General features: G+C 41.6%; 1 protein-coding gene across 1 annotated transcript; it reads right to left on the bottom strand.

Moving 5' to 3' along the window:
• Positions 1-234: 234 nt before the first annotated feature.
• On the bottom strand, positions 235-10127 carry LOC136421080 (proprotein convertase subtilisin/kexin type 5-like). The gene is made up of 8 exons (XM_066408594.1): positions 10123-10127; positions 9781-9988; positions 8131-8277; positions 7550-7754; positions 7065-7322; positions 6568-6750; positions 5948-6109; positions 235-3456 (listed from the first exon to the last, which is right to left on the bottom strand). Exons 1-8 carry the CDS (start codon positions 10125-10127, stop codon positions 3272-3274), a joined length of 1353 nt encoding a protein of 450 aa, XP_066264691.1. The 3' UTR covers positions 235-3271.
• Between the last annotated feature and the right edge of the window lie 5143 nt (positions 10128-15270).

Here is a 15270-nt window from a genome sequence, read left to right on the forward strand (position 1 = left end):
ACACTTAGCACCTTGCTGCCTCTCACGTAAGACTTTCGACAAAGTATTGAAGAAGTTTGTCCTTACTGCTTTATATACGTGCGTCATCAACCCCGGGGTGTTCTGTTACCATAGTGATGGCCAATTAGGACATAATTGCCATCATTCATCATCATCTCGACATAATTACGATACCTGCGGCTATTTTTTGCCAGTCTTCATGTCCCGATAAAGATAACACCAACCACAGCCATGTTAGAACAACAACTTCAGTTTTATTGAAATCCAATCCAGAATGACATCAAAGGTGTATCACCACGGCAACAACAAGCAACGCATTTGCAAAAAACCTCACATGAAATAATCCAGGTTATGTATATGCCTTTTATATAACGCTGTGGGAGTGCAAACATGCTAAGGAGATGAGATATGGTCTAAGGATGTTTTACTTTTGCTCGAGTTTGAAAATGACACTTTGTTCGTATTACACACAACAAGGGATGTTTTAAGTCAATGTTACGTTGCATAAATGTTTGATGACTTCAATATCTTTAAGCTTGCTTACCTGACGCTTCTACAGTTTTACACAAACATTGATAATCACAATCATGTTATACATGGATAACTTTGAATGGACCCATAAGGTCTAATGATTTGCTTTTCATAGTGGTCTGGTGAACATGCGTGGGAGTCAGGCATGAGGTAGAAATGTTTAAGTTTTACTCAACTTCGAAAATGACAGCATGTTAACCCCACCCCCTCTACACTGCATCAGTTACCAAGTCTAACACAATCTTTTGTTATATGAATCTCTGATGACTTGAACTATATCTTAACCCTTGCTTGCCTGCCCCTACCCAAGTTTTACATTGACATTTGACAATGATATGTTGTAATGAGATAACTTTGAAATGACCCATAAGGTCTAATAATTTGCTGTCATTGTTGTTCCAATTCTTTTTAACCTCCACCAGAACGTCAATAAAGACAAAAAATTAACAGTAAAAGGGTCTCCCATGTACGCGGCAGGTCCTGTGCACGTTTCACAATAACATGCATGCTGAAATCAGCAACTCTTACCAAACGGAGAAGAAACGTTTACAATACAAAAGTTGAAAAATCATTTGTTCAATATGATTATTCATTGGATGACATATGAGAGGCATTCTTATGGGTCATGTCGACATGTCGGAACCTCTGATCAGTGAACTGATTTATCAGGCATCTCTTCTCCAGAGATGTATTTTGTAGAAGAGATTGTAAAAAGATGTGCATTTCAGAACACTCTTGTTGTGTACATTCTAGATGGAGACAACCCTTACTGTGAACAAATAGGTAAATATATCAAAGATCTTAGAGCTAGTAGTGCAAGTGATAGGTTAAACTCCACATGTTAAATTATTCATATACTTGTACGTCGGTTAATCATTTTGTATCCCATTGTTTGTTGTTTGCATGACGTATAATTGAACCTTACGATAGTCGCTGTACTTTTGTCGTGTTAATAAAGATTGTTGTTATTATCAGCTACAAGCTTCAATACAAGCGTTCTTAACTCTGGACCTAACCAATACTTCTCCGGCAATGATGCTGATTTAGATTACATATCCAGGCAGACAATATGAAGTTATAAGTACTGTAACAGTTCAATGGCTTCCAGAAAGAAAAAAAGTTTTGTTTTTAAATTATCATTCTAACATTTTAGAAGAAAAATGTGGCATTGCCGGAGTGCCTTGCCAATAACACCTTCCTTTCACTATAATCACACACCAGTCAAGTTTACATGTATGTGTACCGACTGACGCCTTCTCATCTATCTCTGCTATATGAACCTAAGATTCCGAAATGACAGTTCAGTCACACCTCATCTATAAAACCGTAAGAAACCTACACATACAAGTGCGTACAAAGCCCCAGCATTACCAATATTGCTTTGCTAACTTCCTATAGATGTAAACACTTTTGATAACCATACCAAGCATTAAAATCCCTAATCATCATCAAATGATATGTATATATAATATGTATGTATATTCAATGTAGTTAGGTGATGATAAGGACAGTACATGAGATTCTGACCAATTTTGATTAGTATGTATATAGTATGCATTCCGCTGATGTTGCTGATAATGGACAGTGCTTGTCATTTATGACCAATTTTTTGTTATGAAATAAGCAATTTAGTCCTATGGACTACTATGTATTTTATTCGAATAAATTTTCAAACTTCAAACTATTATATAAAACACCGCAGTCGGAATAATGATCATATGAGTCACCGATAAACGAAATCTACAACCAATTCTCATGTAGACATACTTTGCGGACAACTTTATCTAAAATCTGTAATAAGGATAGTAGTGATCACCTGAGGCATTTTGGAACCTGACAAAATAATGGCAGTGATAAATGATATGTTGTATTTTTTTTCTGAAAACGATGATTTTATATCTAGCTATGCTTGTTTTTTACTTAAAGTGATGGATTATAGGCATGTTCAAACAGCATTGTCAGTTACAAATTTTACTGAGGTAATTTGTTACATTAGTGTTGTATCATCAACTCGCATAACTCCGCAGGGTACCATAAGGCATTAAAAACGGGTATATAGATACCTTCTGAAAAATGTCTTCCACACCTGGGTATCTGAAGTGTGCCTGAATCGTGGATTACAGATGCTGATGTTGCTCTGTTGGTGGTCTCAGGTTACCCGGTATAGTTATGAGAGTTGGCGTTTAGGCCAGTAACATCTCATATCGTAAGTCCACAAGGTACATAATTTCGTCACCTTAAAATATTTGTCCAACCAAATCTCCAAACCAACGTCCTTCAGTAATATGTAATCCTGTATGTCTAAACTGTGCATACGTGGGGGTGCTGCACTAGAGATCTCTCAAACGAACTGGGTTTTTTTTCAAACTGGCGGATTTATGTAGCCCGGCGAAGCAATGGTAATGGAAGTTACACCCGAAGACAATGAGATGAAAAATAGTGAAGAAAAAAAGTAATCGTGAACGACTCTCAGTGATCTTACCCTGGGCACCTGTTTATCGGGCTTTTAAGCCGGTTCCCTCTAGCCGGTTCCTTTCTAGCCAGTTCCTTCGGCGGCCCAGAGCTCCAAGCCCGCCGATACCGTAACGAGCGCACCGGGGGAGTTCTAGCCCGAGAGTTGACCGGGGTAAAGGGGCGCGGTCCACTCCCCCGGGCTACAACTCCCCGGAGCGTTGATTAAGATCGGGCGGGCTGACTGTCTTGGGCCGCCGAAAGAAATCGCTAGCGGCCCGGTCCTAATCTAGCCCTTCCTGAAGTCCACACACTCTGCACAGCCGCAGTGGCCATGCGCCAGGTTCCCGCAGTACCCATGCCTAGAACAGCAGGGTTTGTCTGACTTGGGGTCGCACTCGCCGGGTTTTCCTCCTGCTGCCTTGTAGCTCTTTCCACAACGACCATCGGCCCTAACCGTGTCCGTTCCTTTACCTATGAACAAACATGAAGCATTTCAGTACTATCCTGTATTGACAAGTTTACTTGCTAAATCATTAATTCCAACAGTACTACAAGCGTTGATGTTTAATCAGCATTCACCATACCTGTTGTAACGCTGTAAAATTGCTAGAGCTTTTGTGAGAAGAACAGAAAGGGGCAGGAGTGACGTGGTGATTTAGTCTGAAGATGATTGGCAGCTGGGAAGGGAAGAATTGCTATTCATTTATTCATTTCTGTTTTATCTAGCCAAGAGCACTATGAGATATACACTAATGCGTTCGTAGGGGGTGTAGTGCCGGCCGGGCCCCGAAGCAACAAATTTGCCCCGGGTACGGGGGGGGAGGGGGGAGGAGGTACTCCCAGTGCTCACACGACTAGCCTACGGCGTCTATTTGTTACCAGGTCCCGCGTTTAATTTAAATATGATTTAGATTCATTCGGGACCCCGGCCGGGCCCACAAAACAGCAGGGTGTCCGACGGGACCATGTAGGGGTCACTCCCGAAAGTGAAAAAAAACCAGCCCGAGCACTACCCGTCGGGGCCCTTTTTGGTGACGCCTCAGAGGCGAGGCAAATGATATTGTATTGTGTGCAGATTGTAAGAATTCTAGAAATTGCACAGGCATTTGTCAAGCGGTATGCGGTATGTCGCCTGAAATGGTGTAGTGTTGTGTGCCATTTTCGAGAATTCTTGGAATTTTAAAGGCATTTGTTGGTCCGAAGCACATGGTGCAGCTGATTTGCCGGTATGCTAACAGGTATTTATAGCGAACAGGAATGTTGGTATGTTTGAGTCCTGGGACAGAAAGGAATTTCTACCCATACACCTAATGTGATGATAGAAGACTTGAATTGAGATCGTTTTTATTCCTCTGTGGAGCACCGCGTCTTGAATCGCGATCGTTCTTCTTCATCTGTGGAACACTGCTAGAAGCACTCCTTTTGGGTTCATCTATACCACTACAACATACCAGTGTGCCAGAGACTATTTTGTGCATGGAGACACCAGTAGAGTTTTCAGATACACAAGTCATTCAATTCATGTAAAATTAAGATGATTATAACTCCTGATTATGTGTATTGTTAACCTTCCTTGGTGGCAATTGTACTTCTTAACGTCACAACAATAACAATACTTAAACAAATGGAATCACTTCAAACAGACGTAAACATGGACACCCGCAGAGACAATCCACACTTTGATCTGTATAGTCCATACCATTGAAAGAAAATATACCAGTCTAAAAGACAAACTTGATGACATTCAAGATTACAACAGTTATCAGCTACCTGAAAAACACCCTTGAGCACTTTGCACGAATAGCCATGTCTCTTAATTGGTAAAACATATATTTTAACAGAGAATTTGTGATAAGGGCATTTCCAACAGACAGCGACAAGCCCTCGATGATTATAACGAGAAACATCACTACAGAAGGTTTTAATGGTTATAAGAGAAGTTTATTGCAAGTTCATGCCCGTGGGCTAATTGCAAATACATGATAAAAACATAGGAAAAACATACATGCGTCAGTAAACTGTGTCTGAGTTATAGTCAAAGTCCCCTGCAGGATAATAGTATCCAACCTGTTGCCCTGATGCCAAAGTCCAAAGCAGGAGGTTACATTACAACGATTTTGGGCAAAGTCCACAGCAGGAAGTTACATTCCAACCAGTCTGATCCCAACCTATTTGGCATTCCTTAGTGAGGGCTGGGGTCAAAGTCCATTGAAGTAGGAGGTTACATTCCAACCCCTTGGGGCAAAGTCCACAGCAGGAAGTTACATTCCAACCTATTTCAAATTCCTCAAAATGTCATGATAACACTTAACTTATGTATGAGTTCCTATATTATATTTGTCTACTAAGATGTTCTTACTGACTTAGAGATTATATACATCAACACATCACCAACAAAACAACCGTCGCCATGGCAATTACTTTCTTTCCATTGCCAATCATGTTCCAATTAGGACCGAAGCAGTAATGCGCAGGTGCACCGGTTCCCTGACCTAAGCATGAGGGATAAATGAGATGAGGAGGCAGTGATACACGTTTCTCTTCCTCCTCTGCAGCTGATTCGACGTTTGCCTTGCAAACATAACCTTACCATCTAAGAAAAACCCAGACACGTTTAATTTACTTATGTCATGTCCTGACACAATTTCCTTGTACATAGGCCAATACATATCTACCTCTATTCTAAAAAGAAATCGATTAATCTCTGACGCAAACAATTGATGTTTCCTGTGTATCATGTAATATACTTCCATATATGTATTCTGTATTATTCTTATTGGATACCGTAGTGCTTAGACTTAAGTTTTGTAGAATCAATTAGTATTGTTAATAAGCAAAGACATATATGTCTTGACATTTTGTACTGCTTACGAACTTGCCATACATTGTACCCGTTACATTTGTTGTGCAATAAACTTTGATTTGATTCGACGTTTGCCCTTATTATGGAATTGGCACTTACGGTAGTCCACACAGGCCCGGCAATAGCAGTGCTGTTTGGTGATCCCACACCACCCAGAAACAGAACAACACGGTTTAGCTGATTTCGGGTCGCACTGGCCGTAGGTGGCTCCTAGTGCTGGCCAGTTCCGCCCACATCGTCCGTCAGCCCTCACCTTTACACCTTTGAACAAAAAACACAGCAACAACACACAAATAAAACAACTTTTCAGTAGAATCCTGTGTTGACAACTTGACAACATTCTAGCTTTCATTACAGCAAGTATACTCTCCCAACTTTACAGACTTCATTGATCACACTACTAATCACCCTACCGCATGCAAGTGGCCGCCGCACATTCGCAGGCAGACGCGCAAAGTACTACAGCACGCTACCAGCTGAACATGCGCATGTATAACCAATTCCGCAGTTTAAAGCACCCATGAGATGCAAGCCTCATATAACTTTTTTGACTTCTGACCTTCAACCTTTGACCGTCATTGATTTTAACTTGTTATCATATTATATATATTGGACCTCCTTGGAACTTTGAAGGTTAAAAGGCTACTCAGGTGTCGTTATATGTAGATGAAATAAGTAGATGATCACTAATTCTGCACTTTTATGGAATGGACACTTACGATAGTCCATACAGCCGTCACATGTGCAATGGGACTCTGTGTTCCCACAAAACCCGTCCTTGTTACAACAGGGCGCTGGTCCTTTGGGGTTGCACTGGCCGGGTTGGGCTAGAGGCGCTGGGTAGTTCTTCCCGCAACGCAGGTCACTCCTCCACTTTTCTGGTTTTTCGGTAACCCCAGCAGCTACAAATAAAAGAAGTGACGATAGGTAGATCCATAAGTCAGGTACCTATTTCAACCAATCATTCAATAGACAGTCGTACGTACGCATACGGAATACAATGCTTGTTATGCTAAGCTCACATTTTCAATTCGGGGCCCGGTCGGGTAGTCTTGAGGAACGAAAAGTATCAAATAAAAGACAGCAAAAAACATAAAAGTACAAAAGAGCATAGGTTGTGCATATTCATTGATATACGCTTTGATTTTTCGTTTCCCACAAAGAGCCCGGCCGGGCCCCGGTTGGGAAATGTGACCATAGCATAAGGAATAGTCACCTTTGGCACTCACGCAAGTCCTCTTATCGGAGGCCAATTTGGTACCGGCTGGGCAGGACTTGGCGCATTCTGTACTTCCATCCTCTTTGCGGACGGTCAAGGCCTCACATACGCACGTTCCGGTTCCTTCTGCTTCTTTGTAACCTGTCGGGCATTCAGCGACGCATCGGACCCTCCCACCGGCAATGGTGATGGCGACATGCCTGCACATGCGGCACTCTGTGTCCAGCTTCGATCCAGGAGACGCTGGAATGCATCCTGCATTTGTAAAGAAAAGGTACAAATCAAACCGCTTCTCTCTCTCTCCGCAAAGCACTGGCAGTTTATATCCTGCATTTGTAAGGAAAGGTATAGATGGAACCGCTGCACTGGATTTTTTTACAAATCAAATTCAACCGTTTCACTCTCTCCACAAAGCACAGATTGTCCAACGTCATTCAAATTATGTCACGAGTACACAAGACTCCTGGAAATCTAAGGCTCACCGTTGCACTCGGGATGGCAGTCTTCCACACACCTGCCATCCTTCAAGACGGTTCCCCCAGTACATTTCATTTCGCCGGTTGCACTTCCATCGATGACTCGGGCATCCATGATCTCTACGTCCTTTTCCCCGCCACCAAACGAATAGAAACGGATGCCCAATGGCAGACTCTCATCGGTGTAGACCATGTAGACCAGGCCTGTCTCCTATTGGCCAAAAAAACGTTACAAGAAAGTTTGAGCATCTTCATGCACAGATTCTTGGTATAGCAGAATATGGAATATGTATCCAGGAACAGGAAATAGTCATGCCATCAAGAACCAGAATTATCAACCCTGGAACCATCGTAGGGCACGAGTCTTCATCACAAAGTACAGTAGAGGCATCGTTGCTGAATAACTTCACAGAGCGCTTGCATAAATGTGCAATCCTTAGGTGTGACATATCGTTCAGTGTAATACAACCATCTGCTTCACTTTACATTGCCGCGTTCCTACGAAGCTTGTGTCTTCCAACCAAGGGAAAGTTTTACTGGCTATAAGATGATGTAAATTTGTGAGTGTAATTGGACATTTCACTTACGGAAGTGTCAGAACCGATGCCATATTTGATGTAAGTTTCCCCCTTGGCCATATCCTCGTCAAGGCAGATAAAGTAAGGCTGGAACAGCTTGGAGTCACCCAGACTCCTCGCGCTCATCGCTCCCTCGTACTTCACAAGCTTCATTCCCTGAGAAAGGCATGTTTGATAATCAACTTCGTCAAGAAGGTTATATTTCAATGCTTGGATACGTATGCTGAAGAAGTATTTGATGGAAAAATATGGGTGGATGTAAAATGGATTACAGGATGTTGTCTGGTAGTTGCCTTCGCCAAGAAGGTTATATTTTAATGCCTGTCTGTGTGTCTGTTAGTGGACACGATAAGTCGAGAACGCCTGGATGGATTGTTGTCGTATTTGGTGTATTGGTGTGTATGTGTGTATGTGGGATATCTCAAGATGATTAGATTTTGGGCGAAGTACTTTGCATAATTAACGAGAAAAGTGTAAAAATGTGTTATATTGTATGCTCAGCATGTGTACCGGCTGGGATGTGTTAGCGGTATTGTTTAGAGGGGTCATGGATAAGTGGTAGGGGTGCTTAGTTATCATGTGGGAGGCAGGAAACGTAGTTGCTGGGACAAATTGGCTTGTCAGTCAGCTGTAGGCAGTGTTATGAGAAAGGTAGCAGCAGAAAGTGGTGTTGAATGTGGCGGAGGGAGTCAAACGTTGAATTTACAATGTACACTGCCTTATATGACGAAGAACAGTCATTAGTCGAGTGTCACAGCATGGGAGTAGGACGGTGTCCAGGTAGGTGAGTTAATCATGTTATATCTGAGAAGGAAGGGGTGATTTATTAGTATACGTCATACTGTATGGCGTACAGGGGGGTTGAGTGGAAGTGTGCACTAAGAGTATGGATACGTATCGCTGAAGAAGTATTTGATGGAATGATATGGGTGGATGTAAAATGGAGAAAAGTTTAAAAATGTGTTATATTGTATGATGAAGTTTGTATACCAGCTGGGATGTGTTGGTGGTGTTGTTTGGAGGGGTTGATAAGAGGAAGTACAATCCCCCCCCCCCCGACAGGCTGACTTCGTGTGACCCATGGCCATGCATGGCCTTGGAAAAAAACCAAGTAGATGTGGGGTTCCCATCAAGACTTCCACCAAACATACAAATCTCTAACCCACCTATCCATCGTCTCACAAAACACTTCAGTCTATTGCCAAAACATTCCAACTTTCCATCTGCACAAATCTACTCCACATCCAACATCCAACAATTCATCAAAACAGCGACTTCCCTTCTATCACACCTTACTAACCTCCATACATTTTTTCAATACTTAACGAATCACTTACATTACTTCCGCATACCAAATCCGCATCACCATAATACTTCCGCATCCTTCATAACATCCCACCCAACTACCAACCCATCCATTGACGAAGGTATGGGTTCGTGGAACTCTTTTTGATATATGGAATTCTGTTAATCAGGTATATTACTTTTGAGTCGACGAAGGTCTAAACAATTTGTATTTCTTTCTGAAATCAAGAAAAGTTGATATCATTGAGTCCTGCAAAATCAGAAATGTCTGACCAGGTTTTGCTGTGAAAGCTTGTACAGGAAACGATAACGTCACCTGACGCCAAAGTGGATAAAATTTTGAAATAACGTTACCTTGTAGAGTGTGACGCCTTGATAGCTGATTTGGAGATGGTACCAGGTGGTCTTGTCCCTCGGAATAGCAGAAAACACGACAAAAATGTCGCCTGCAGACGCCGCCACGAAGTACAGACACTTGCCTCCCTCCTCAGCAGGCTTGATCTGGTACGAGTTGGACCACTTCACGGTGCAGGGTGCCTCAACGATACTGGCTAAAGCACCACTGGTCGGAACAACAGAGCAGAATAGCTGATTTCAGTAAATTCACATGTATTTTAGCAACATAACAATGTATTTGTGGGCTATAAAGTGTTTTCTGGCAGAACCATGGACGAGAACTAGTGTTCCAAATACTACCTCATGTGTATCTGTCTTTATAATTGACACGAAGGTAAGACTTGCCAGTGATAAGGAAGTGTTGGGAAGCCGAAATTCAAGGTGGATTTCCCCCCCCCCCCCTGGTATGTGACCTTGGTACTGCAGCAGAACAGTTTTTGACCTGGACGTGTTATGGTCTTGATTTTTAGGTGGCAGATAGCTTGTGATGTACTGAAAAGGTGGCGTAGGTTTGGGCCCCCTAGCAGCTTGTTTCTACCGTATGGCATTTGATCCACAGAATCTTTAGAAGGTTGTAACAGTCGGGTTTGTTTGGGACTTACAACTCTTTCTTTTTCTAATGGCGTATCAGTTGTAACTGTACTCGGTTTCATGTGGGATGGACTCTTCTGTGGAAATAGTTAGGACTCGTATCCCACCAGAAAAACAAAAACAACACATTGTAAACCCCGGAAAAGCCCGACTCGTAGAATCTGCTAATGCTAGGGTCACAATTGGAAAAAACAATTGTGTATATGTTCCTTTTAATCTTGCAATCTGTATATGTCTGTATTTGTATGTATGATAATCCCTGTAAGACTAGTCGTGATACGAATAAAGGGTGACGTATATACATATATAGTAGAAATGTGTCATTAGTCTATACAGACTATGACACTCTATTAGGATATTGTAATAAACAAATAAACGAACAACCGTGACGGTCGTAAATGATCGTTTCATGAAAAGGCAAAATAGTAATTATCTATTTGTTTTATCTCATAGTCAGACAGTCTATACAGACTATGACACTCTATTAGGATATTGTAATAAACAAATAAACGAACAACCGTCGTAAATGATCGTTTCATGAAAAGGCAAAAATTATAATTAAGTCTACTTATTTCATATCAAGACAGCTGGGTAGCCCCGTCAACTTATCTATTCATTTATCGGTTCGGCATGTTGCCAGGGTTACCCAACTGGCCAGATGCTATTACTAAGGGCGAACCCATTTGCGACCCGGTTTTTGGACCATCAATCACCGGGGCATGCCCCTACTCTTTTTCGAAAGGTGTGGTGGGTCCTTTTACGTGCGCAGAGTGTGGCTCTCCCCAAACACGGGACCTTCATTTAACGTCCTGTCCGAGGGACGTCCCTAACCCTAGATGAGCTAGGTACTCATTTACACCTGAGTGAAGTGAGAAAAAGTGCCTTTCTTAAGACCACAAAGTCGGGCGCAAGTCCGGACATGTCTCCCATTGCTTGACAGTCGAGCGCTCTACCACTTGCGCCACACGACGCCAACTTATAAAAGTTGATTTCCTAGGGGCCCAGGACACACCTGACAATACCTGCTACATTCAATCGGGAAGTGGACAACATTCAGTAGAGACAAAATCTGATATGTCAAACAAATCGTTGTCCCTAACTCAAAGTCTTAGCATTTCCAAGGTCAAGATCAATAAAGGTCAAAAATTGAAGTTCAGAAGTCAAGACATTACACGAGGCTTACATCTCAAGACTGCTTTAAACTGCGGTAGGGCTGATACATGCCTTATGTCAGCCGGTAGTGTGCTGTGGTAATCTGTGCCTCTGAATGCGAATGTGCAGTGGCCAGCTGTGGTTGTATAATTGGGTCGGTGGAGCAATGAAGTCTCTCTGCATAGTTTGGAGAGGGTGCTTGTGGCACTGCTAAAGATGAAGATTTAGCAAGTAAAGTTGTCAACGCGGGATTCTACTGAAATGATTTTTTTGTTGTTTTGTTTTGTCAAAAGGCATAAAGTGGAGGGCTGATGGCCGTTGTGGAAAGAAGTACCCAGCACCAGCAGCCAACCCCGGCGAGTGCGACCCGAGCGGAGACGAGCCATGTTGTGGCGATAATGGCTACTGTGGGAGAGGGTGGGGATTCTGCTCCTGCGGCAAAGACTGTGTGGACTACAGAAAGGGCTAGATCACCGAAAGTCGTTAACAGTGACGTTAAGTTTTGCGGCAAAACAGTTATTCAAGCAACTGGATATGATTTTGGATACGGCTTTGGAAATATTCTCTTCCTAAGAATTTTCCAAAATCATATCCAGTTACTAAAGCAACTGTTTTTTTTGTGCCTATCTTATTACCTAGATGTCTAACCTTAATTAAGGGGACGTCTTTGTTTCTTTTCGACTTTTCATCTCAGTGTGTTTGGATGTAACTTCCATTACCATGAATTCGCCAGGCTATATAAATCCGTCAGTTTGAAAAACAGTATGTTTGAGAAATCTCTAGTGCAGCATCCCCATGTATGCACAGTTTCGATACATAGAACTGCATTATACTGGGGGACGTTGGTTTAGAGATTTGGTTGGACGAATATTTTAGGATGGCGGGATTTTGTACCGGGTGGAATTATGTTAGTAGATGTTACTGGCCTAAACGCCAACTCTCATAACTATGCCGGGGACCCCGAGACCACCAACAGATCTACATCACTATCCTCGAGGTATGCACACTTCAGATATCCAGGTGTTCAAGACATTCTTTAGAATTAAGTTCTCTTTATTTTATTTTTTTGCCTGTCTTATGGTACCCCGCGGAATTATGAGAGTTGATGTTACCAACACTGATGTAACAAATTACCTCAATATACTTTGCAACTGACAGTGCTATTTCATTATGCCTAGAATCCAAAACTTCAAGCAAAAAAGCAATCATAGCTAAATGTAAAATAAACGTTTTCAAAAAGGCGACAAAACACTGTTGCTCTTATGAACACATCAAACATTCACTGCCAGTATTTCCTCAGGTTCCAACAAGCCTCAGGCGTTCACTGCATCAGGTTATAGAAACGGCTTTGAAAACTAAACTGCAGTGAGTTTTACTGAGATGGTAATTGTGTTATTTGTGATGCTACTGAACAAGGCTGTATTTCAAAATGCATGCTTTTATCACTATCATTATTACAAAATTTAGAGGATGTTATCCGCAAAGTATGTTTGCATGAGAAGTGGTTGTAGATTTTGTTCATAGGTGTCTCATATGATAATTATTCTGACTGCGGTCTCTACTATATGCTATCATTCGATGATGATTAGGGATGTTAATGATTGGGTGTGGTTATTGGAATCGTTTACATCTATAGGACGGTTAAAGACCAATGTTGAAGCTTTGTTTGTACTTGTATGTGTAGGTTTCTTACGGTTTTACAGATGAGGTGTGGTCGAACTGTCATTTCAGAATCTTAGTTTCATGTAGCCGGGGTAGATCATAGATGAGAAGGCATCAGTGCATGTACACGTAGACTTGCGTCCTATATGCAATTATACTTGCATCCTATGCAATTATAGTGAAAAAAAGGTGTTGATTTGAAGGCACTCCGGCAATGCAGCGTTTTCATCTGAAATATTAGTAAACAATTTCAAAATAAACCAAAAACTCTATATGAAAGCCATTTAAATGTTACAACATAACTGCCATATAATGAACAACTGGTACTTCATAATGTCTACCAAGACATGTGACCTCCACGTATGAAATCGCAGCATTGCCGGTTAAGGCTTGTGCTTACGCTTGTAGCTGATGATAACACAGCAAGAGGGTTCTCAAACGCACATTCTCTTACAATCTGACATTCGAAACACATTTCTGCCAATTCTGGAATAGAGATGCCTGTAATGAATTGGCCGGTTTAGATTTGGCACATGTCGTTTAATGTTGGATCAACAAGACTTAGTTCACTGTTCAGAGTTTCCGACATGTCGACATGACCCATCAGAATGCCTCATGTGTCATCCAACGACTATTCACGCTGGATCAATGATTTTTCAAGATCATATCATAAACGTTTCTTTTCCGTTTGGTAAGAGTTGCCGATTTCAGCATGCATGTTATTATGAAACGTGCACAGGACCTGCCGCGTACATGGGAGACCATCTTGCTGTTAGTTTTTTTGTCTTTATTGGCGTTCTGGTGGAAGTTAAAAAAAAGAATTGGAACAACAAGGACAGCAAATTATTAGACCTAATGGGTCATTTCAAAGTCATATTCATAACATGATTGTCAGTCCAAATGTCAATGTGCTTGTAAAATGGAATGGGGCAGGCAAGCAAGGGGCAAGATATCATTCAAGTCATCAGAAATTCACACCAGAAAAGAATGCGTTAAACCTGGTTAACGATGCAGTGTATAGGGTGAATATGGTGTCATTTTCGAAGTTGAGCAAAACTGAAACATTTCTACCTCATATCTGACACCCAAGCAAGTTCCCCAGACCATTATGAAAAGCATTTTTGGTAAAAACAAAGTAAGGAGTCACTTCTACTTCATGTGAGGGTCCGTTGGAAATGTGTTTATTGTTGTTGCCTTGGTGACACCATCGCTGTTGTTGTTTATTTGATTTGAATAAAATTGAAGTTGTTGTTCTAACATTTCTGTGGTTGGTGTCAGTTTGAGTGTCGTCGTATGGAGAAACAGTTCACATTGAGCTTTTTGGACACTAGACATATCGGGTTACTGTGTGGGGTGGGTTCTTGTGACCTTGAATGTTCGCAGATGAGATTAGAACAACTTAAGTTTTGCCTGCCAACCAAAATGGCGGACACGAACAGCCGCAGCAACAACAGCTTATTTCTCTTCAGTATAAACCTGGTGTGTTACGTCATGAGACGGTTTAACGGGTGTGCAATATAAACAAAACATCCTATCCACACCACCCAAAGAAACCATTAAAGACCCATTAATAGGTACAGCTACATGCAAAATTATTCAACCCCCCTTGCTTTTTGGACATTTTGGCAAATTGAGGAACTTTACAACTGCATGATATTACTAAATCATATAAGTGATGAACAGATATGTTATTACAGTCTGATACCACAGCAAAAGTTAAGATTTTTTTCATAGTCCATCCAAAATAGCAACTTTCACACAAATAGTACGTTGCAAAATTATTCAACCCCCTATGAGGGGTTGTCTTTAGTACTTAGTGCAGCACCCCTATTTATCTAAAAGCTGAATTCACTTGATGTAGACGTGAACGATAGCTTGTCACAAGCTTCTGGCAGTGCTCTTTGGGAATTTCGGCCCATTTCTCGTGGGCAATGGTCTCCGGCTAGCAATTTTCTGAGGTTTACGTACCGCAACAGCTTTCAATAGATCCAACCCAAAATTCTGAACTGATTTTAAGTCTGGAGACTGTTATGGATACTCAAG

The sequence above is a fragment of the Branchiostoma lanceolatum genome, chromosome 1 (genome assembly GCF_035083965.1).
Source record: "Branchiostoma lanceolatum isolate klBraLanc5 chromosome 1, klBraLanc5.hap2, whole genome shotgun sequence".
NCBI lineage: Eukaryota > Metazoa > Chordata > Leptocardii > Amphioxiformes > Branchiostomatidae > Branchiostoma > Branchiostoma lanceolatum.

Bases quoted from the DNA above. Each gene is read 5' to 3' on its own strand.
- LOC136421080 (XM_066408594.1), bottom strand. The intron at 7,755-8,130 runs GTAAGTGAAATG...TTTGGCCAATAG, and splicing joins GCATCGGTTCTGACACTTCC to GAGACAGGCCTGGTCTACAT. The intron at 3,457-5,947 runs GTAAGTGCCAAT...GTTTGTTCATAG, and splicing joins CCGGGCCTGTGTGGACTACC to GTAAAGGAACGGACACGGTT.